Genomic DNA, 24,948 nt, shown 5'->3' with positions numbered 1-24,948 from the left:
TGGTACAAACCGGGCCAGGCTAGTTTTTTCAGCCCTGCAGCATTGGCACATAATGTTGATTGTTAGCACAGCCAGTGTGCAGTAGAAGATTATCATGATCATATCTGGCTTGATGCCAATGCCCACAGTAACGCTATATACAAGCTTTCCTCACTGTAGCAGTCCTAATCCAACTATACTGTACTTACCACCCAACTAGCCTGATCTCACTTCTAAAAGAGAGACAGAGCGTTAGAAAGCACAGTGGTAAGAAAATGTGAGTGAAGTGGGAGGACAGAGAAAGAGAGATTCCACTTGCTTTGGTAATCTAAACATATGTTTCCCAAGCCATTTTAATTGAACTGAGAGATGGAGAACGAGAGAGAATGAGAGGGAGATTAGTTGTGGGAGAGTGCCATCGGGAATGAGTGGAAACATTGGCAAGATAGTCCTCTATCCATCTTTTTTAAATTTGCTATACTCCCTGACTGTCTAGCTTTAGTGAGACGGACAGTTAAGTAACTGTATAAAGTATAAATGTAGGTCCATTTGAATTCCTACACAGTTTCCGTTCAGTTTTTGTTATTTTAAATTAGTGAGTTTGTTCGATTATTTTATTTAAAAAAATGTTTCACTCAAACCACCCATGTGGTCCGTATGTTTGACATCCTTGCATTAGGCAATGCATGGTTCTGCTATCGTCATGGCAACGCCCCTCTATGGAGCAGTGGCCCATCTAAAGACTACCTACAGATTTTCTTAAGCAGACAGACACTCTTAAGTAAGATAAATATGCCAGTCCTGAGCTTACTGGTTCATTGACACTTTGTCAACATGTGTGCTTTACCAGAATCATAAATAGCCTGTGTTGTAGCCCTGTGTTCCATCACACCGACCACAGTGGCTGTTGGGTTCTCTTCACATAATGTTAACTAAAGGGATTATATTCCACAATCAAACGGAATATGAATATTACCAGTGTCATGACGTTGCCCTGTTGGTGTGGTTTATAACCCCCATAAATACCATTCCCCATTTTCTCTCTCTACTCTACAGAATGGACTCTTGGAAAGCCCTTTGTTAACATAAAGAGAGTATGTTCATTTCAAAAGGTTGGGAACAGAACAATATTTCAGTAATCCAACCAGTTGAAAGTATCCGTTTGTACTTAAAGAATATGATGTCAGATCAGTTGTCGTCTGAGACATTATTACTGATGATTGGACGACATTAACTGTATCTTGGAAAGTCTACAAATTCTAGTCTATCAGATTCACATGGAATTGTTGTGCAATTTAAATGTTTAAATATTAAACTATTTGTGAAAAGATTAAATGTAATTTTAGTTTTTAAAATGAGAGAATTATTTTCATAAGTCAAATATGCTCAATCAGTGGCCACGCTCATGTGAATAGGCATTGGTTGGAAATGATGAACCAACACCTTTTCTACATTTCTATAAGATCCCCAATGACCCAATTCACGGCGAACTAAGCCAACTTCAGCGTGAGCTCTGGTTGCAAATGCTTGAACAACTACAACCTATCGAAATTAACATTGTGTTCCCGATGATGTGAGGACTGATGGCCATATGTTTAAAAGAGCAAATTTCAATGTGAGGGTGACGATCGCCATGCTGGAAAGATGAATTTTGCCTATACCAGCCAGAATACAGCATGAGCTTATAGTATGGCAAATTGGTGTGAACTTTGAACTCTTATTCACTAAAGAAATGATACATCCGAGACATCGAGTTATCAGCAGCAGCTGTAAATGTGCGTGGCCTAGGAAAGGACGAACAATCTCCTCAGAATGACAGGGTACTTTCAACGCAACCCAGCCTTCCATCTTCGACTAACCTATCGAAGCGCAGCTCAGAGTAAATATATTTCTTGCATTTTCCTTTTCCGAATGGGCGGTTATTTAGAATGCATAAGATTCTGTATTTACGATATCATAGCTTCATAAAGGTTTGATAGAGACCCAATCCTTTTGTTCCTCAGTCTTCCCGCGCTTTCATTCAAACCCAACCCCCTTTCTTTGTGTAACCAGCCGCCATATCGGTTTCGTCCTCTAGGGACGTTTTCTTTTAGGACATAATTAGTAATCAATGTATGATCCATCCTGTGTATATGTACTTCTGTGTGACTATTTAGGTATTTAGTAAATAAATAATTCAACCAAATTTTGTATTGCTGATTCAACTGGTTAGCCAGGGTTTGTGAAGATAACCAAGTTTTACGACTTTCAGATGAGACTGAATAAGGCGACAATTAATAATTGTCTGCTATTGATATAAAAGATTACCAGGTCTTTAAGAGTTTATTCGGAAGACAACGGCTCTATAAACATTATTCCGTGGTGCCCCGACTTCCTAGTTAATTACATTTACATGATTAGTTTAATCAGGTAATATTAATTACAGAGAATTGATTTTGTAAAATAGCATGTCATATAATTTAATCCATAGTAAAGACACGGCACCAGCACTCAGACAAAAGAACAGCCCATTTTACAAGATGCATCTGGTTTTACACAGGGATCATCTTCAGATCACCCATTCACCGTTGTCCATAGATATACACATTACTTAAGGCGCTGGCTAATATACGAGACCTTGAGGAAAACCGAAAGATGAAATTAAGTTAGAATCCTTTACCTGACTGGGTAATTAGATTGGGTTAAGGAGCAGCAAATCCACTTAACGGTCAGCAAATTTTAATTTGTCGACAGCTCTGGTGTCTTACGCCCCTGTCCGCTGCTCCTACCTCCACTCCTTCAGTGTGATTGTGGTAGGAAAAGCTATAGCTGAATATACATATTAAGCTATTAGCAAGAAATGTTCTTTCTTTCTTTCTTTCCTTCCAGGAATAACCTTGGTTGGAAAACTCATCAGCTCAGTCACTGTGGGGGATAGGGATATGGATTGGAAAGTACCCCTAACATACAGGGAATAGTGGGGGGTCTGAAAACAGGGGTTATTATTATGATCCTCTGGCAGACAGGAGAGGAAATGAGGTTGTCTAGGCCAGGCTCTGAGAACAAACACAAACACCTCAGAGCTTTGGACAATGAGATCACCACACTCTGCATAGAGGAAGGAAACAAGTCAATTTCACAGCCAATCCACAGATACTACTAGCCTCTACCCACGACACATGGTTCAATACATAACTTTATGCCATAGGAAACCTACAAGTGGAATATGCCTTGGCAAAACTGATAGGACAACCTGTAACAGAGACAACCCAATCAATACTTAGAAAAGCAGGAGTGGCAGAGGGGTGAGATGAGAAACAGGGGACCTGCAGAGACACCTCTGAGGTTAGAGACCCAGCTGTCGTGAAACAGCTGAACGCACCTCCCTGCTCTGAGACATCATGTCTACCAGCTACACATAGCTCCCACTTCCACCCTACGCAATCTCCCCACCCAGCTAGGGGCCCTGGGGCAGGGCTGGGGACAGTCACTGGGACCCCCACCAGTATCCAGGCTGTGGGACATGGTGACAGGGAGAGACCATCCCAGCATTGGGTCAGAGAGACACATATGGAATCAGATACACCATCAGAACACACTCCTCGGATTACAGTGATAAAACCACATCCTCTCAATTAACACTGATCTGGAGGTGTGTCATGTGAGCCACAGAAACACCATGCTCATATTGCTCATTGATTCTCATGGTTGAGGTGAATGGATACTTTAAGTCAACTGATATAGCATGCTTGTCATGCCAGAGACTGGTGCACATGTGGTGCCACTGGCCTTCATCAGAGCAATGGAAGGCGTCTCAGCATAGCACAGTACTCTGTATATGAAGACATCTAGGTCCAGTAACATGGGAATGCTTAAAGCAGGCTGGACGTGCTGCTCTAGTTAAAAAAAAAACATAAAACAGTTGGTCTGTAATCTAGTTTTCTGAGGACACCATAAAACTTCAACTTCACAAAGAAGAAAGTGAAACTGGAAGAGAAAGAAATAAGGATATTGTCACAACGAGCGCCAGCCACCCAGACCCATTTAACCAGATCGTTATGCTTAAAGTTCAAAGTGTTACCTCTTAACTGGAAAAAACGACACCATAAGAGTCTGACTTTAGTCGACATCTGGCGAGAGCCAAGAAATGATCTTACCAAGCCAGGAGCACAGAGATAAAAGAGTACACGTGCTATTTCCAAAGTCTTTAAAGTGCTGCTGTTAGTCCAGACTCAGAGAGCACGCACAGACGAAAGTGGCAGAGCTTGTGTCAGACCTGTAAACATCCAGTCAATGTGTGACTCAACTATTTAAAACACAGACTCCTCCTGATTTCCTAAATCAATCTACTGGTGATGTCTCTACTATGAGTCAGAGAAATGTGATGATAACCAGGTTGTATGTACTTTTGCTTTCATTTGACGAGCCGAGCAGGGAATTTTTTTAATCTTCCAATTCTCAAAACCCCCAAACATAACTTTTTCTTGCCCTCACATCATCACCATACAGTCTCATAGGGATGTGTCACAGGGCTTTTGTGTTGTGTCAAAATATGGCAAAGAATAAAGTTTAAAGTTTTATTAGTCTTATGTACAGGATACACATGGTATACCCCATTCAACGAAATACTTACTTGCCAGTTCCTTCTCGACAATGCAACAACAATAATAGATAATACAATATAAGAATACGAAAATAAAGTAAATGGCTCAGTAGAATAGAATAAACATTTTAAATTTGACATTACAGGAAGGCACAATTTATAGTACAATACTCACACTTGTATCAGAGAAATGGGGGATCGAGGGGATAATTGTGTAGTATTAGGGCTTCCTATCGCTACGTATTAGGGCTTCCTATCGTAATGAAATCTGGACCCAATGAGCTACATCTTGGCACAGAAAGAATGTGCCTTCATGAGAATCTCGTTGTGCAACGCCGATAGCACACTGACCCGAAACAACAAGTTAAAGGTGTGCTTGATCTTCGCCAGGCTGCCTTGGATTGAATCCTTTTGAGTGTGGCTATATCACTAGGCTAATGAAAAGGCACATACTATTAATTTGGTCCCTTGGTTCACTATTCACCATACCTTCACTTCTTCCTCAGAGAGGAACACTTGTGCTTAACTGAGGGCATGTCTTCCTTTGGTGACCCATTCTAACCCCGAGGCCAGCCCACAGGACAATAAAGTGCTATGACCTGTATGTGCCTTCAACAAGCGGGACAATTCCACGACAATGTATCAGTACCCTTGAGGTCCAAATACAGAAAAAGCAACACGGCAAGATATCCCAACTTCTACCCCACATGTAACCCTCCCCCAGATACACACACAGGTCATCAGTTGTGAAATCCAGTACAGATGTTGTAAGCAAGGTGCTCCTGAACCCTTTTTGACCCTTCATCATTTAAACAGATCAGATTCTCTTGCTCTAGCACTTCTGCATGTGATGGACATGTCTACCCCGGGACTTTCAGGTATTTTCCCGATGAGTCGTACAGGGTCAGAATAACCAGAAATACTCAGGTCATGTGACAAGAGTTAGCCAATGAGTAACAGATTTAGCAGTCTGCTTGCTGTCACATGAGAAAGAGAAAGTGTGTGAGAGAGAGAGACTATTTGCACATCATTACAACATTGTATCTAGACATAATATAACATTTGAAATGTCTTGATTCTTTTGGAACCTTTGCAAGTGTAATGTTTACTGTTAATGTTTTATTGTTTATTATCTAGTTCACTTGCTTTGGCAATGTAACCATATGTTTCTCATGCCAATAAAGCCCGATGAATTGAAAGAGAGAGAGAGAGAATCAACTAAACAGTGCATAGGATAAGACAGATGGTATGTTGTTGGAAATTCAACAGGCAGATGTACACTGAGTGTACAAAACATTAAAAACATCTGCTCTTCACTGAGCAGGTGAATCCAGGTGAAAGCTATGGTCCCTTATTGATGTCACTTGTTAAATCCACTTCAATCAGTGTAGATGAATGGGAGGAGACAGGTTACAGAAGGATTTTAAGCCTTGAGACAATTGAGACACGTATTGTGTATGTGTGCCATTCAGTGAGTGAATGGGCAAGACAAAAGATTTAAGCGCCTTTGAACGTGGTATGGCAGTAGGTGCCAGGCGCACCAGTTTTTGTCAAGAACGGCAATGCTGCAAAGTTTTTCACACTTAACAGTTTCCTGTGTGTATCAAGAATGATCCACCACCCAAAGGACATCCAGTCAATTAGACACAACTGTGGGAAGCATTGGTGTCAACATGTGCCAGCATCCCTGTGGAACACTTGACACCTTGTAGTCCATGCCCCGATGAATTGAGGCTGTTCTGAGGGCATAAATGGGTGGGGAAGGTTAATATTAGGAAGGTGTTATTAATGTTTTGTACACTCAGTGTTTACTGTATAACAACTCCTGAGGTGTATTGTTTAGAACTAAACAAAGGAAACCTTGATTGTAACAACTGTGATTTGGAACTGTTTCCTCTGAACACTTCTTTCTCAAACGTTATCAACGACTGTTAAATATGATTTTCTGAAAAGATTCTTTGAAATACCGCCAATATCAGCAAAGAAAGAACGGGGAACTTGGTCAAACTGAAGTAGACATTATACACAAAATAGAGGAACCTAATTTTCACTCCTGTAAAAACAGATGCCATACTTCCCCCCAAGTCGTTGAACAAACTAAGGCTAATTGGTCTGTTTCTTTCAAAAAGACCCCTACGTGCCACATGTGTCTACCAGTCTCAGAGCCTTCAACACTACTGAACAGCTGAGCCTAGTCATGACGAATCAGCCAGACAGATGGGAAGAAGAGAAGAGCACAGGTCTGAATTGTTCCTGTCCTCTCCAACCCCAAACATGAAACTCTAACTCAGTTTGTTTTCATCCATTTAGTGTTGTCACATTCCAGCTTCTCTCCTCATTTCATGGTGATATGTAATTAAAAGTCCAGAGAGAGACCAGTGAAAACCACCATATGGCTAACTGGGATGCACAGCCCATAAGAGTCCCACACAGCTGCCCATTGTTTTGTGGAGACATGGAGACTTCTGAGAAAAGTTTAGTAATTAGGTATGACCGCAGAGTGGTGGAGTTCCCTGTGGAGCAAACCCTTCTGAAGGACGGAAGGTCAGCAGACAAGCAGACTGTACCTCCACCAAGGTCCTCTAACAGAGAGGGGTGAGCAATTAGTTTCCCTTCTACCTTACATAATCAGGGTCGGAGGTCAGAGGGTAGGAGAGACTCCTGCTGGCCCCAGTGAGGATAGACCCAGGACCCAAGCAGAGAGCAGACGGACAACTGACAAGACACTAACACCTCTAGGAACAGCAGGGTCTCCTGTTTAGAACTAACTGGAATGTAGAGGTTCTGCATGTTATTACCCAAAAACAGACAACACTCTTTCACATCTCTTGTCTAAAATGATATTAAAGAGGACCTCAGTCATGTGTGATTTGGCTTCCCCCACCAGAGACCCCCATTTGACTTTGATGGGGGGGCCTTGGGTTGTTTTAGTCAAATGAAATGAGTGTATATGGGGCCGGAGAGGAAGTGAGCAGCACAGGGGCACTGAGACAGCACTAGTGGCTGCGGGCAAGGGGAAATAAATAACTGGCATGTCTGGAATCTGCCTCTGAAGGGGAGATGCTGGTTTGGACAGTGTGTGTTGCCACAGCGCTGAGCACATGATGGGGTCTTTGAATGGCTCTTACTGTTAGGGGTCTTTCTACCAATGTGAGGGGAGAGGGCATGTCATGTACTTTATGACTGCACTCGTCTTCGCATTTGGTAGCAATTTACTTTAAACGGCCGCGGTGTGGTTCACAGAGATATTTATGGAAATATGGGGCATGTGGAATGTCAAGATAAGTGAGAACGAAAATAAAGGAGTCTGAGATCTCACTGGTCAAAAGTCTAAATAATACAACAATGTCTCATGCCCAAAGCCAACATGCCACATGGTGGGATAACAATCAATTTTTTGTTATTACCATGTCCTCTTTACTGAAATATAATCAAATGTTTAAGTACAACTACATCCCCCCTATTAACAGTCATTTGATTCAACAGTAAAACAGAGACATCAGACATACTTCAGTGACTCCTCGGTTCCGTCAGAGCTGCTGCCTCCCTGAGTTGGTCCTATGTCCTTGGTCTCACTCTCGCTGTGGGTTTCAGGGGTTTTGGGGACGGAGTTCTCCTGCTCTGGGAGAGAAGTGCGGTGCCCCAGGCTCCCTGCCCCATGGTGCTCTGGAAGAGGGGTGCGGCATCCCTGGCTCCCTGTACTCCCAAGGCTCCCTTCCCCTAGGTGCTCTGGAAGAGGGGTGCGGCATCCCTGGCTCCCTGTACTCCCGAGGCTCCCTGCCCCTAGGTGCTCTGGAAGAGGGATGAAGCATCCCTGGCTCCCTGTACTCCTGAGACTCCCTGCCCCTAGGTGCTCTGGAAGAGGGATGAAGCATCCCTGGCTCCCTGTACTCCTGAGACTCCCTGCCCCTAGGTGCTTTGGAAGAGGGGTGCGGCATCCCTGGCTCCCTGTACTCCCGAGGCTCCCTGCCCCTAGGTGCTCTGGAAGAGGGGTGCGGCATCCCTGGCTCCCTGTACTCCCTGCCCCATGGTGCCTCTCTCTGCTCTCCCCGGCCCGCTTGGCCTCAGAACAGTGCTTTATAGCCTGTAGCTGAGACAGGGGCACTATGTCACCCCCCTGGGGTCGGTGCCAGATAGTCCGCCGTTCCACGGAATTGTAGTAGTAGAAGCGGCCGCTCTGGGGGTCAAACAGCTCCCACCACTGTTTACCATCGGCCTGACGAATGGCGGTGCCCAAAGGAGGGTCCCATCCGCATTCGCTGGTGGCCAGGTTCAGGTACATGTGCTCTCGAGAGCGTGGCTCCAGGATCTCCACCCAATCAGGACTGAAAACAGACACAAGAAATCGTGTTGTTAGAACTGAGAACAACGAGGAAGAGGGAAACAGATTTGAAGCCATTAATAACACAAATAATTGGTTCGGTCTGGAAATCCTGCTGAAATGACCATCCCTGTTACATGCTGCTCATCCAACAAACAATCTGTAAACAACTTACACAGTCAAACACGGACTACAACGCAAACACCTTCAGATGACCCATATGGAGAGTATGAATGTTAGCGACCACAACACGTGTCCATCTGTATGTGAGACAGTGCTATAGAACGCTGGTTCAGCAGTGATGTCAACCATCTGGTGGGCAGAGGAGCAGCAAGAGTGTGTCTGTAATATTCGACAGGTGGACACACTCAGGACAGCACTAGGACCACAGCCAGCAGGCCTGGAAAGCACCATCCGCTCCAGCAGCATCACACAGGGAATGGCGTAAGGAACACTAGCAGCTAACTCAGCAGAACACAGAGGTTCGGGTGGGGATTGGGAGACACTGGCCCACATACACACAGACAGGGTACAGGAGAATGTGTCGTTAAGGGGGTAACCTGTCAGATTGAATCAAAATGTGTTCCTGACTTAACTGAAAAGTGATACAGTTCTACAAGCTCATTCTGATATTTGATGATGAGTGTGATGATGTTATGATCTAGTTATCTGATGCAGAGCAGCTTTAAGAGTGCCAATGAATCCACGAGGGACCACAGCCAGCAGGAGCCTGTGTCCTTCTACTGGGCTGAGAACCAGGCTTGGGACTGGTGAGGAGAGAGGTAGAAGGTAGACACAGGGTCTCTTTCCCTTTCCCTCCAGTTTGGGACAGCTTGGGTACCTGTGGTAGCGAGGGGGCGCAGGGTGCCCAACACGGCCCCACAGTACCTAACGCATGCCCACATTTGTTCCTTGTGATCCTGCCAAATAAGTCTTTGGATCATGACGGATTGGCATGATGTGAGGGGGCAACGTTTACAATGTTTACTGGTATCGTCCTGGACCTACCAAGCAGTCAATAGTCCTATTCCACACACCCCACCCACAATTGGCCCAGTATCGTCCGGGTTAGGGGAGGGTTTGGCCGGCCGGGATTTCCTTGTCCCATTGCGCTCTAGCGACACTCCTTGTGGAGGGCCGGGCGCCTGTAAGCTGACTGGTCGCCAGCTGGACAGTGTTTCCTCCGACACATTGGTGCGGCTGGCTTCCGGGTTAAGTGAGCAGTGTGTCAAGAAGGAGTGCGGCTTGACAGGGTCGTGTTTCGGAGGATGCATGGCTCTCGATCTTCCCCTCTCCCGAGTCCGTAGGGCAGTTGCAGCGATGGGACAAGACTAACTACCAATTGGATATCATGAATTTGGGGAGAAAAAAATATAAAAGTACAAAAATAAATAAATGTTACTACTGATGCTCTGTGGCTAAATGATGCTCCTGTGGTTGGATATTATAATATTATTTTGAAACGTTATATATTTTTGTATTTTATTTTTGCCTCTTGGGACCCCTATGGGTTTAGGCCCTGACTCACACAATTGACCAGCCACATTGATTTATTATGCAGTTTATTAATTTTTAAATTATTAATTCATTTATGAATATACATTTTTTATTTTAGTCTTCCCTGGTGATCTAGTTTTGAGTATTCGGCGCTGTCACCGCCACGGCCCGGGGTTCGATTTATTTAAAGTTAAACACTACTCTAAATGTTTTATAACAATCTAAAATTAAAACATTACACATGCTCGTGTGACACCTGATTTTCTTCAGGATAACGTGTTCTAAATTGAAGCAGGCATGATGTATTGGGAGATTGCTATGGTTATACTCCTGAGAGTACCCCACAAAAATCAGAACGGACAATATTGTATGTGAAGCCTAGACACAATACATCCACTATGCCAGAGGTAAGACAGTGCTTCAGAGAACATTGTAAAATATATGTTCTCACAATGCTGTTGTTTTGCTCTTAATATTCTCTAGATCTGATAACACATTCCCTCTTCTCCATGGAAGGTACACTGGCCCTTTGTCCTCCATCTGGGTCAAGGAGACGTCTGTACCACATGGTTATTCTCTAGGATGACTAAAAATAAGTCAAATAGAAAAACACCTCTCCAAACAGAGAACAAGTGGCAGAGCAGAGCGCTGCACCGAAACCAAAAGACCAACATACACACGCAGACTCTGTGTCAGAGGTCTCATTCTGAATAATAACTTTATCTATCACCCACAATTGACAGTTTGGTCCCAAAATAACTTGAATATGTTAAATGGCGTTTTCCCAGAAGGCAGAACAGCTGCATTCTGCTCATGGTATCTCCTACATTGTTTTAAAACAACCCAAAGTGTAAATGGCAATTTTCCCAGAAGTGCAAAACATAGGAGTGGACATTGCATTGTCTAAAAATAGGGCAACACACTGGCAACACACAACACACTGTCATTGTTATGTTTTGGCTTTTAATCTAACTCAAATTCCAGTCCAGCTTAAATTGATTCCTTCAGAGAGAAACTATTGTGAAGAAACGGTTTTCTTCACAATACAGTGCCTTGCGAAAGTATTCGGCCCCCTTGAACTTTGCAACCTTTTGCCACATTTCAGGCTTCAAACAAAGATATAAAACTGTATTTTTTTGTGAAGAATCAACAACAAGTGGGACACAATCATGAAGTGGAACGACATTTATTGGATATTTCAAACTTTTTTAACAAATCAAAAACTGAAGAATTGGGCGTGCAAAATTATTCAGCCCCCTTAAGTTAATACTTTGTAGCGCCACCTTTTACTGCGATTACAGCTGTAAGTCGCTTGGGTTGTCTCTATCAGTTTTGCACATCGAGAGACTGACATTTTTGCCCATTCCTCCTCCTCCAAACCCTAACCCGGACGACGGTGGGACAATTATGCGCCACTCTATGGGGCTCCCAATAATGGCCGGTTGTGATACAGCCTGGAATCGAACCAGGGTCTGTAGTGACACCTCTAGCACTGAGATGCAGTGCCTTAAACCGCTGCGCCACTCGGTAACATGAACTCTTCAACAACCTATGAAATGTTGTTGCTCCTTGCTGAAACAAGCAAGGTGTTGTAGCCTCGGCAACACTCCCCACAATGCAGCAGCATCACACATGGAAAGTGAATGACTAGAACAGGCTTGAAACCTCTAACCCTGTCAATTTGACTGGTAAACTCAGAGGGCTTGCAGTTGCGTCACAAATCACCTAGCAAACGTACCAGGCCCCATGTTGGAAGACCAAATTCAGTCTGTTGGAATGCCTCCAATTGTCAATGTATTATTAGCTAGCTTGCTATAGAAACTTAGTGTGCAGGCTAACTCAAATGAGCTGCTAACGTAACGTCCGCTAGTTAGCTGGCTATACAGTATGTAAAGTTAACTAAGTGAATTAAATATCACCAGCTTAAAAACGTAATATTTGCTAGTTAGCTAGCGATCTTGATGTATTTATCGATGTCATTCTAAATGCATTTGAGGCTAGGTTCACTACATGACCAATGGTATGTGGACACCTACCTGCTCATCGAACATCTTATTCCAAAATCACAAGCATTAATATGGAGTTGGTCCCCCCTTTGCTGCTATAACAGCCTCCACTCTTCTGGGAAGGATTTCTGCTAGATCTTGGAACATTGCTGCTGGGACTTGATTCCATTCAGCCACAAGAGCATTGGTGAGGTCGTGCACTGATTTTGGGCGATTAGGCCTGGCTTGCTGTGGGTGTTCCAATTCATCCCAAGGTGTTTGATGGGATTGAGGTCAGGGCTCTGTGCAGGCCAGTCAATTTCTTCCACATCGATCGACAAACATTTCTGTATGGACCTCGTTTTGCGCTCAGGGGTCATTGTCAAGCTGAAACAGGAAAGGTCCTTCCCCAAAATGCTGCCACAAAGTTGAAATCAAAGAATTGTCTAAAATGTCATTGTACACTGTAGCTTTTAGGGGCCAAGCCCAAATCATGAAAAACAGCCTCAGACCATTATTCCTCCTACAACCGTTACAGTTGCCTCTATGCATTAGGGGAGGTATTTTTCTCCTGGCATCTGCCAAACAGATTCGTCCGTCGAACTGCCATATGGTGAAGCGTGATTCATCACTCCAGTGAGAGCGTTTCCACTGCTCCCCAGAGTCCAATGGCAGCGAGCTTTACACCATTCTAGCCGACTTTTGTCATTGAGCATGGTGTTCTTAGGCTTGTATAAGGCTGCTTGGCCATGGAAACCTAATTCATTAAGCTCCCGATGAACATTTCTTGTGCTGACGCTGCTTCCAGAGACAGTTAGGAACTCGGTAGTGAGTGTTGCAACAGAGGAGATTATTTTTAAGCACTACACAGTTCGGCACTCGGCTACGCCGTTCTGTGAGATTGTGTGGCCTACCACTTCGTGGCTAAGTCGTTGTTGCTCCTAGATGTTTCCACTTCACAATAATGGCACTTACATTAGACAGGGGCAGCTCTAGCAGGGCAGAAATGTGACGAACTGACTTGTTGGAAAGGTGGCATCTTATGACAGTCCCACGTTGAAAGTCACTGAGCTCTTCAGTAAGGCCATTCTACTGCCAATGTTTGTCTATGGAGATTGCTTGGCTGTGCTCAATTTTATACACCTGTTATACACCTGCGACGGGTGTGGCTGAAACAGCCGAATCCACTAATTTGAAGGGGTGTCCACACACTTCTGTATATATTGTGTATGTGTACCCATGTTAGGACATCTTGTGGAAAAAAAAGTTTTAAAGTCACACACAATGCATAAACCTATTATAAACAACAGCAGACCAACCCTGCTGGGAGTGCAGGCTTCTGTTTGAGCGCAGCACTGAGACACCTGATTCAATGTGTCAAACCTAAATAGTTAATAATCAAGTGTGCTATTGCTGGACTGGAAAATAAGTCTGCTCCCCCCATAGATCAGGGATCAGTGGAGCGAGGTTGGTCACCTCTGGTGTTGACTTTATTTTGTACACCTGAAATTATGCTTGAGTAACAATAGCTTACTTGTTGCTAAAATGTCTAACCTTTACATACAGTATGAGTTAGCTTACTTGTACATTTTAAAATTATATGAAAGTCCTGATTCTTTGAAGTGAAGTGTTTTAAACTTGTTTTAAAATTGTTAGCTTAACTGTTATTCAAGATGAACTAGTGTCGATGTTGATTAATCACAGATCACAATCCTGAAATATAGAGGGAAAGGAAATCAGTCTCTAATTTGTCTGTTTCTGTGTTGTATTCTCATATGAACATGACCTTTCTGTTCAGTCATTAGCTCTCCAATTAGTTTTATTTGATTGTCACACTCTTTTCAGGATATCAGCCATGTGAACCCATTTTGCAGCTGATAATGGCATGCAACACCAATGCAGCCATAGGCTTACAGCAGTGGTTCCCAACTCCAGTCCTTGAGTACCCCCAACAGCACACATTTTTGTTGTGGCCCTGGACAAACATACCTGACTCAACTCTGAGGACCTGATGACTAGTTGACAAGCTGAATCAGGTGTATTTGTCCGAGGCTACAATAAACCGTATTGTTGAGGGTACGCGAGGACCGTAGTTGGGAACCACTGGCCTACAGTATGATGGCATTTAGCCTTATGGGCATTTGCAATGCATCCCTTGACATTGTGCATCTGAATCAGAGAATAGCTTTACTCACACATTGTTTACATATTGTTGTTCTCAATTTAAAAACGATACCAGTAGACAATGTATATGAGGCTAATCATTATATTGGATTTTGTAAATGCCTTGAGCTGACATGAAATTGTTAAGTGCAAATCCAACCCTTGGAATATACAGTGCCTTGCGAAAGTATTCGGCCCCCTTGAACTTTGCGACCTTTTGCCACATTTCAGGCTTCAAACATAAAGATATAAAAATGTATTTTTTTGTGAAGAATCAACAACAAGTGGGACACAATCATGAAGTGGAACGACATTTATTGGATATTTCAAACTTTTTTAACAAATCAAAAACTGAAAAATTGGCCGTGCAAAATTATTCAGCCCCCTTAAGTTAATACTTTGTGGCGCCACCTTTTGCTGCGATTACAGCTGTAAGTCACTTGGGGTATGTCTCTATTAGTTTTGCACATGGAGAGACTGAAATTTTTTCCCATTCCTCCTTGCAAAACAGCTCGAGCTCAGTGAGGTTGGATGGAGAGCATTTGTGAACAGCAGTTTTCAGTTCTTTCCACAGATTCTCGATTGGATTCAGGTCTGGACTTTGACTTGGCCATTCTAACACCTGGATATGTTTATTTTTTAACCATTCCATTGTAGATTTTGCTTTATGTTTTGATTCATTGTCTTGTTGGAAGACAAATCTCCGTCCCAGTCTCAGGTCTTTTGCAGACTCCATTAGGTTTTCTTCCAGAATGGTCCTGTATTTGGCTCCATCCAGCTTCCCATCAATTTTAACCATCTTCCCTGTCCCTGCTGAAGAAAAGCAGGCCCAAACCATGATGCTGCCACCACCATGTTTGACAGTGGGGATAGTGTGTTCAGGGTGATGAGCTGTGTTGCTTTTACGCCAAACATAACGTTTTGCATTGTTGCCAAAAAGTTCAATTTTGGTTTCACCTGACCAGAGCACCTTCTTCCACATGTTTGGTGTGTCTCCCAGGTGGCTTGTGGCAAACTTTAAACAACACTTTTTATGGATATCTTTAAGAAATGGCTTTCTTCTTGCCACTCTTCCATAAAGGCCAGATTTGTGCAATATACGACTGATTGTTGCCCTATGGACAGAGTCTCCCACCTCAGCTGTAGATCTCTGCAGTTCATCCAGAGTGATCATGGGCCTCTTGGCTGCATCTCTGATCAGTCTTCTCCTTGTATGAGCTGAAAGTTTAGAGGGACGGCCAGGTCTTGGTAGATTTGCAGTCTGATACTCCTTCCATTTCAATATTATCGCTTGCACAGTGCTCCTTGGGATGTTTAAAGCTTGGGAAATCTTTTTGTATCCAAATCCGGCTTTAAATTTCTTCACGACAGTATCTCGGACATGCCTGGTGTGTTCCTTGTTCTTCACGATGCTCTGTGCTTTTAACGGACCTCTGAGACTATCACAGTGCAGGTGCATTTATACGGAGACTTGATTACACACAGGTGGATTGTATTTATCATCATTAGTCATTTAGGTCAACATTGGATCATTCAGAGATCCTCACTGAACTTCTGGAGAGAGTTTGCTGCACTGAAAGTAAAGGGGCTGAATAATTTTGCACGCCCAATTTTTCAGTTTTTGATTTGTTAAAAAAGTTTGAAATATCCAATAAATGTCGTTCCACTTCATGATTGTGTCTCACTTGTTGTTGATTCTTCACAAAAAAATACAGTTTTATATCTTTATGTTTGAAGCCTGCAGTCACAAAAACCATCAAGCGCTATGATGAAACTAGCTCTCATGATGACCGCCACAGGAATGGGAGACCCAGAGTTAACTTTGCTGCAGAGGATAAGTTCATTAGAGTTACTAGCCTCAGAAATTGCAGCCAAAATGTTTCACAGAGTTCAAGTAACAGACACATCTCAACATCAACTGTTCAGAGGAGACTGTGTGAAATCAGGCCTTCATGGTCAAATTGCTGCAAAGAAACCACTACAAAAGGACGCCAATAAGAAGAGACTTGCTTAGGCCAAGAAACACAAGCAATGGACATTAGACAGGTGGAAATCTGTCCTTTGGTCTGATAAATCCAAATTTCTAATTTTCCGTTCCAACCACTTGTCTTTGTGAGACGCAGGGTAGGTGAACGGATGATCTCCGCATGTGTGGTTCCTACCATGAAGCATGTAGGAGATGTAACGGTTGTGGCGGTGCTTTGCTGGTGACACTGTCAGTGATTTTTTTTTATTATTCAGGGCACACCTAACCAGCATGGCTACCACAGCATTCTGCAGCAATACGCCATCCCATCTGGTTTGCACTTAGTGGGACTATCATTTGTTTTCAACAGGACAATGACCCAACACACCTCCAGGCTGTGTATGGGCTATGTGACCAAGAAGAAGAGTGATGGAGTGCTGCATCAATCAGATGACCTGGCCTCCACAATCACCCAACCTCAACCCAATTGAGATGGTTTGGGATGAGTGGGACTGCAGAGTGAAGGAAAAGCAGCCAACAAGTGCTGAGCATATGTGGGAACAGTTGGAAGAGCATTCCAGGTGAAGCTAGTTGAGAGAATGCCAAGAGTGTGCAAAGCTGTCACAAGGCAAAGGGTGGCTACTTTGAAGAGTCTAAAATGTAAAAAAAATATTTTGATTTGTTTAACACTGTTTTGGTTCCTACATGATTCCATATGTGTTATTTTATAGTTTTGATGTCTTCACTATTATTCTACAATGTAGAAAATATTAAAAATGCCACTCTGCCAGACCCCTGACTCAATCAGCTCTCTTCCCCCCCCTCCTTCACAGTAGAAGCCTCAAACAACGTTCTAAAGACTGTTGACATCTAGTGGAAGCCTTGGGAAGTGCAACATGACCCCATAGACACTCTCCTGAGGACCTGCCCAGGCTGATGTTCCAAACAGGGGCTGCCTTTCAATTAGCTAACCTAGCTTACCGTCTGCCAGCAACAGCCACCAGTGCCAAACTTTATAAGTCCTCCTGAGCGTATTTACACACCTGCTATTTAAAAATAACATTCTCAGAAATTCTGAGTTAAAATCATCTCTGCTCACCTTACAAAACAGGTTGCAGGGATCCAGTGGAAAAGTGTCAGAGGCCAGAATCAGACAATATAAAGACCTCACTGTTATATTAAGCCATCCAGCCCAGCTATGCTGGCAGTGGCATGTAGTTCAATATAATAGGAGCAATAATCTAGCAGAGGCCGCTTTCTGTTTGATTATGTATTAAGTTCAAAGTGTATACAACATAGCTGCCAGGCAACGTGCTTATCCAAATATTGTAAAACATTGTAATGCACTGTAAAGACATGGAATGAGTGTGCTCTGCAGTAGCTCCATTAGCAGTGTGTAATTCAGACTGTACCATGACCCCTGTAGTGTACACTGTGTGATAGAGAGAGGGGGCCCCCAGAACACACACCATATCAATTTCTCTGCATTGAACGCAAGGGAGCTAACAGCTTAAGTAAACAAAGATTATGTATGTAATGTATATATGTTAGTCACATGTAGACTACTGGTTATGAATTACATTTAGAGTGATGTTTGATGAATGTTCTGGTGTCTTTCTTTGTTCCCCTACCTGAAGTAGCCTACATCAGCCTGACAGGACTATTGCTCATATCTGTTCCAACTAATTGTCAACGCCTTCCCCTCCCTGAAGGGGCTCAACAGCAGTTGCTGTGGTCATTTTTCATGGAGGATATGTCAGGCATAATAAAGCTGGCCTTGTGTTAAGAGATCAGATCAGGCACAAGAGACAGGCATGGAGTGAGGGAGGGGAGGGAGGGCAGGATGCCGAGGAGGGGAAGAAAGGTAAAGCACTTTAAGCCCCAGCAAGGCCTTCATCTCTGGTGCCACATAAAGCCTGGCTAGCAGGGAGAGCCCAGGAGACTGTACATGCTGCCACTCTGCAGGGTCACCTCCACAAGGGCCATGGTGACTGAGTAGCCCCAGAATAAAATGCACACACATTCACTGGAGAGGAATATAACACCTGTTTTCTACTAAGTGACCTTAATCCCTGTAGTATCACGTGTGAGTGATACTGCACACCTCCAAATCTGACTGTCTGGTTTGTCTGTCTGGAAGCCATAAGGTGTGTCATAATTGGAGCTGGGGTCCGTCTGTTCCAACTCAATGGTCCAGCCCAAAGTGGACATTCCACAACTTGTCTTTTGCCGTCTATACTATGGCTGTCAGTTCTCTTCAGAAGTGAAGAAAAAAAACTCTTGGTCGACCAAGTGTTGTCTGTTCTTTTGACCATTCGATGGTTGAAATTGAAAGTGCATTTTCCATATATAAACACATCTTATGTGTTTTAATCAAATCAACTATATGCACTGAGCTTGTCTGATGCTTTAAGCAAACTGTTTGATGAAATAATGAAGACAAAAATGACTAGAGGGAGTCCGACCACAAATGATTTGATTGTGCCGCCTGGCTCAAACTTGCTGCATTGTGAAAAAAAAATGAAAAAAAGACAGCGATTGACTGTGTGACTAACACCCATTGTCTCCCTCTCCTCCCTGCTGCATTCATCCGTGTATGCAATTTCCCGAAATTGAACTGTTTCGTCCTATTTATTGTTTACGCTTATTATTCAATGGTCGCTTTATTTTAAAACTAAAATGCTTGATTGCATTTCACATCATGAATGACTCGTATGGTGTGTGATGACAAGAAAAAATAAATGATTGATAAAGTAGCCTATATAACTATTGAAATAAAGGCCTCAGTAAGTTACGGTGTTAAGACTAAACAGGATGCTCTCTGAGGCCTACAGCTCAGAGAGCAGTGGTTATACAAGGTGGTTATACAAGGTGGTTATACAAGGCTGGTATACTAAACCTACGAATGATAATGACATTAATTATTATTATAACGATATAATAATAATAATAGTTATAATAACAATAAGGAGATCAAGGAAAAAGGAGGGTTATTTTTATAAATAAAAAATGTCTGACAATTTGGAATAGTGTAAACACTTAATAAATTATAAATAATACAATTGTAAAGCCATTATTACAGCATAGCAAAAATTAAAAACACTCAAATTTCTAAAATTGTTGCGTGAGGCTTGGTGCTCACGGAATCAGTAGGCTATTAAACAAAACAACCAAACAGGCAACAGATGCAGGATCTGTCTTATTTTTGTAGATATATTTGGATGATTTATAAAGCCAGGCACATTTAACAGTACGTCTACTGATTATACACTTAATTAAGTTGCCTTTCTCCTCACTTTTCTTAGACAATTAAGGCAACGACTGTTTTCCTGTCTCCTAACTCCTCTGCTGCCTCCGCCACATTGTTCTCAACACCAAAACGCTGGTTAACTTTGCTATTATGCACATGGCAACATGTTCTAGGAAAAGGCGCCAATTCAAGAGCGCACTGATGTGTTTCAGAAATGCAGACAGCGACCATTATCCAATGCCGGAGAAAGCTCATTTGTTATAAAGTAATACAAGTTTTATTTGTGTTGCATCATTGTTCTTACATGATATATCCTTATATAATTTCAGTAGCACGTCTTAGACTGATGTGCTGTGCTGTCCCAGCGGCCTACACAATGGATCAGTCTACTAAGACAGACGTGAATTAGACAGGTGTCATGTTTTTTTTTATTTGCTACTGCTCGACTAAAGAAATCGTGGTCGAACAAAACAGCCTATCGACCAAACAATCGACCAGTCTACTAAATAGAGTCAGTCCTACTCTGCACCAAAACAAACTCATTACTAAGGACTTAAGTCATAACAAAAAATCTACAGGGAATATCATAAATTGTTTGTCTTTGTGAGAAGTTTCTAGTGTTACATAAACCCAGAGGGTCTCCATGAAAGAGTAAAAAGCAGAGCTGGCAAGCCTATCCTGTGATGAGTCACAATCATATGCATTACAATGCGTGTGCAGTGCACCCTCTGCTAATGCCTGGTGGCCAGGGACAATGGGCTCTGTTGTCAGATCAGCAATCAGACTTCATTCAACTAGAACTCTCTATTACCATTCCCACAATGGCCGCCAGCCAATCGGAGCCCTCCACAGAAGTCCAGTGGGTGGAGCTTGGGGCATGTTTAGGAGATGTGGGGTGACCTCCAACAGCTGCGATAATCCAAAACCAGGAACAGTTTCCACTTTCCACTTCTCCTGCCCTGGGATTAAGATGGTATTTAAGAGGTGGCCCTTGAAAATAGATTGGCTTTCAATGTCATTTCCAAAGTTTTACATTAGGGAATTCCACAGAAAAAGAATGATGCGGAGACTCAGATTCTTCACTTTAAAATATATGTCAAACAATAACCAATGATTGCAACGTTAAACAAACCATGCAAATTTATGCACATTGACTACTTTTAACAATATCCATTGAAAAACAGATTAACTTGATGAACAGTGCAGAATCAGAATCAACGTTTGGTAACAGAATGACGGTGTGTGCTGTTTGTGCCGTCAATTCTGTTACCAAACTTTGCATCTGCACTGTTCTTCAGGTAAATGTGTTTTTGTAAAATGTTCATTGGAAATTGTTAAAGTAGTCGTTGTGCGTAGAGTTTTATGGTTTGTTTAACTTTGATATCATTGTTTTTTGTTTGACACACTTTCCCATCAATACAAGGGTCTCACTGCAACAAACTTGTTCTGTATAATCTTGTCTCACACACAGAGCCTTCCTATTGGTTTAGATGGAACATTTTAATGTTGGCAGCCCCGCTTCAGAAACCTTCTTTGAGCCCCGCCTACAAAAGAACTAAGAAAAAAGCAGTGCTCTATGCTGGCTGTATGGAGGCTTTGTCTTGGTCTTTGCCCACTATCCCGCTCTTCCTCCCACTAATGCAGCAGTGTTAAGCAGTAATGCTGGGAACTTCCGGCCCCTCACAGCTCAGCAGGACAGGGCCAGTGACTGTCTGTCGGTCTGTCTGAGACATGATGAAGCAGCAGGACAGGCCCAGTGACTGTTTTTCTGAGACACAAGGCAGCAGCATTGTCAAACCACAATAAATCATCTGTCATAGGGGGCAGGCCTCGTCCACGTCCAATCCTCCTCTACACCCTTAACAAATGAACACTTCATCAGATCAGAGGGCCTCTGAACGAGAAGGAGCATGTGGGACTGAGGGACAGAGGACAGTGTGTTTACCAAATACAGGATAGACTCCCTGCCTGTCTGGTACGCCAGCTGTCAATAACAAGAACAATGGGGTCACTTGTCCAAACAAATATGGAGAAAAATGAACCGATTCGGATGTAACCGATTAATGTTAGTTATTTCTTTCCCTCGTCAGCTCATGAGGTGAAATGTAACAAATGAAGACATAAACCAACATTTAGGTCCGAGAGGGGTTTCTGCCAAGAGTGAAGTTAAAAAAGGCCATAAGGAGTTACCCGTAGCCATCTGCTTGGAGGCTTGTCCAGCAATTCCCTTTCCATTAGTTGTGTGGCTGTTTAACTATATAGTTGAGACAGTCTCTGTATGTTTCCACATTTTGAGTTGTGCCTCAGCCTCTACCCCCCATCCCCTGCTGACCTGACAAGCGTGTGTCTCAACCAGGGCCGAGTTACGGGGTGAGACGGGGGTGGGTCAGAGGAAAGAGGCATCTGTCTGGGTGATATCCCTTGAGGACATGGGCTGCTGACGGCAGATACAGTTGAAGTCGGAAGTTTACATACACCTTAGCCAAATACATTTCAACTCAGTTTTTCACAATTCCTGACATTTAATACTAGTAAAACTTTCTTGCAGGTATACCACTTTTATACATGCAGTTGAAGTCGGAAGTTTACATACACCTTAGCCAAATACATTTGAACTCAGTTTTTCGCAATTCCTGACATTTAATCAGAGTAGGTCAGTTAGGATCACCACTTTATTTTAAGAATGTGAAATGTCAGAATAATAGCAGAGAGAATGATTTATTTCAGCTTTTATTTCTTCACATTCCCAGTGGGTCAGAAGCTTACATACACTCAATTAGTATTTGGTAGCATTTCTTTAAATTGTTTATCTTGGGAGGCCTCCCGGGTGGCGCAGCGGCTAAGGGCGCTGTACTGCAGCGCCAGCTGTGCCACCAGAGACCCTGGGTTCGCGCCCAGGCTCTGTTGTAACCGGCCACGACCGGGAGGTCCGTGGGGCGATGCACAATTGGCCTAGCGTCGTCCGGGAGGGCTTGGCCGGTAGGGATATCCTTGCTTCATCGCGCACAGTGACTCCTGTGGCAGGCCGGGCGCAGGTTGCCAGGTGCACAGTGTTTCCTCCGACACATTGGTGTGGCTTCTGTGTTAAGAAGCAGGGCGGCTTGGTAGGGTTGTGTTTCGGAGGATGTAGCACTTGCGAAGGCTGTAGAAGACCCATTTGTGACCAAGCTTTAACTTCCTGACTTGCTTCAATAATTTTCCTCCCCCTTTGCCCCTCCTGCAGCAAAGCACCCCCACAACATAATGCTGACACCCTTGGGATGGTGTTCTTCGGGAACCCTCCGCCTTTTTCCTCAAAAACATAACGATGGTCATTATGGCCAAACAGTTCTATTTTTGTTTCATCAGACCAGAGGACATTTCTCCAAAAAGTACGAACTTTGTCCCCATGTGCAGTTGCAAACCATAGTCTGGCTTTTTTTATGGTGGTTTTGGAGTAGTGGCTTCTTCCTTGCTGAGAGGCCTTCCAAGTTATGTCAACTTATTTTACTATGGATATAGATACCTTTGTACCTGTTTCCTCCAACATCTTCACAAGGTACTTGGCTGTTGTTCTGGGATTGATTTGCACTTTTCGCGCCAAAGTAGGTTCATCTCCAGGAGACAGAACGCGTCTCCTTCCTGAGCAGTATGATGGCTGCGTGGTCCAATGGTGTTTATACTTGCATACTATTATTTGTACAGATGAACGTGGTACCTTCAGGCGTTTGGAAATTGATCCCAAGGATGAACCAGAATTGTGGAGGTAAGGTCTAGAATTCTTTTTTGAGGTCTTGTCTGATTTCTTTTGATTTTCCCATGATGTCAAGCAAAGAGGCAATGAGTTTGAAGGTAGGCCTTGAAATACATCCACAGGTACACCGCCAATTGACTCAAATGATGTCAATTAGCCTATCAGAAGCTTCTAAAGCCATGTCATCATTTTCCGGAATTTTCCAAGCTGTTTAAAGGCACAGTCAACTTAGTGTATGTAAACTCCTGACCCAATGGAATTGTGATACAGTGAATTATCAGTGAAATAATCTGTCTTTAAACAATGGTTGGAAAAATGACTTGTGTCATGCACAAAGTAGATGTTCTAACCGACTTACCAAAACTATAGTTTGTTAAAAAGACATTTGTGGAGTGTTTGAAAAACAAGTTTTAATGACTCCAACCTAAGTGTACGTAAACTTCCGACTTCAACTGTAGGTCCTGGATCAGACTAACACACAGGCTAGTTAAGCTGTTAACATTTGCACTGGAACTCAAGGGACCAGGGGGGCAGCAAGGATAATGTCCTCTCTAGGGGTCCAGGGTGTAGAATTGGATTAACATACTGTATTTCTAGTCACAACACAATTAAAGAGGGCTGAGAGGAATGGAATGCGCTGTTCCGATCAAACATGAAGACATCCTCCAACACCTGAGTGTAACGACAGGAAACAACTAGTGTGTTAGCACCTACCATTGACGACTCAATCAGTTACTCAAACTGTACTACCTAAAAACCTGAGTGTGAGGCCTCCCGGGTGGTGCATTGGTCTAAGGCAATGCATCCTGTCTCAGCCTCCAGTATTTATGCTGCAGTAGTTTATGTGTCGGGGGGCAAGGGTCAGTTTGTTATATCTGGAGTACTTCTCCTGTCCTATTCGGTGTCCTGTGTGAATTTAAGTGTGCTCTCTCTAATTCTCTCTTTCTTTCTCTCTCTCGACCTGAGCACTAGGACCATGCCTCAGGACTACCTGACATGATGACTCCTTGCTGTCCCCAGTCCACCTGGCCGTGCTGCTGCTCCAGTTTCAACTGCTCTGCCTTATTATTATTGGACCATGCTGGTCATTTATGAACATTTGAACATCTTGGCCATGTTCTGTTATAATCTCCACCTGGCACAGCCAGAAGAGGACTGGCCACCCCACATAGCCTGGTTCCTCTCTAGGTTTCTTCCTAGGTTTTGGCCTTTCTAGGGAGTTTTTCCTAGCCACTGTGCTTCTACACCTGCATTGCTTGCTGTTTGGGGTTTTAGGCTATATACAATGCCACAGATGTCCCAAGTTGAGGGAGCGTGCAATTGGCATGCTGACTGTAGGAATGTCCACCAGAGCTGTTGCCAGAGAATTGAATGTTAATTTCTCTAACTAGGCAAGTCAGTTAAGAAAAAAATCTCATTTTCAATGAAGGCCTAGGAATAGTGGGTTAACTGCCTGTTCAGGGGCAGAACGA

The 24,948-nt window shown here is 43.3% G+C and overlaps 1 protein-coding gene across 2 annotated transcripts in view; it reads right to left on the bottom strand.

Moving 5' to 3' along the window:
• The window catches only part of LOC110493252 (rho GTPase-activating protein 39), a 43,993-nt gene that overhangs the window by 14,569 nt on the left and 4,476 nt on the right, over positions 1-24,948 (bottom strand). For both annotated transcript variants that reach the window (XM_036950621.1, XM_036950623.1), the window contains exon 2: positions 8,071-8,886. In XM_036950621.1, the coding sequence (XP_036806516.1) occupies positions 8,071-8,886 (816 nt within the window). The remainder of the gene's footprint in view (positions 1-8,070; positions 8,887-24,948) is intronic.

The sequence above is a fragment of the Oncorhynchus mykiss genome, chromosome 17 (assembly GCF_013265735.2).
Source record: "Oncorhynchus mykiss isolate Arlee chromosome 17, USDA_OmykA_1.1, whole genome shotgun sequence".
Lineage (NCBI taxonomy): Eukaryota > Metazoa > Chordata > Actinopteri > Salmoniformes > Salmonidae > Oncorhynchus > Oncorhynchus mykiss.
This window is presented reverse-complemented; position numbering and strand designations above follow the sequence as displayed.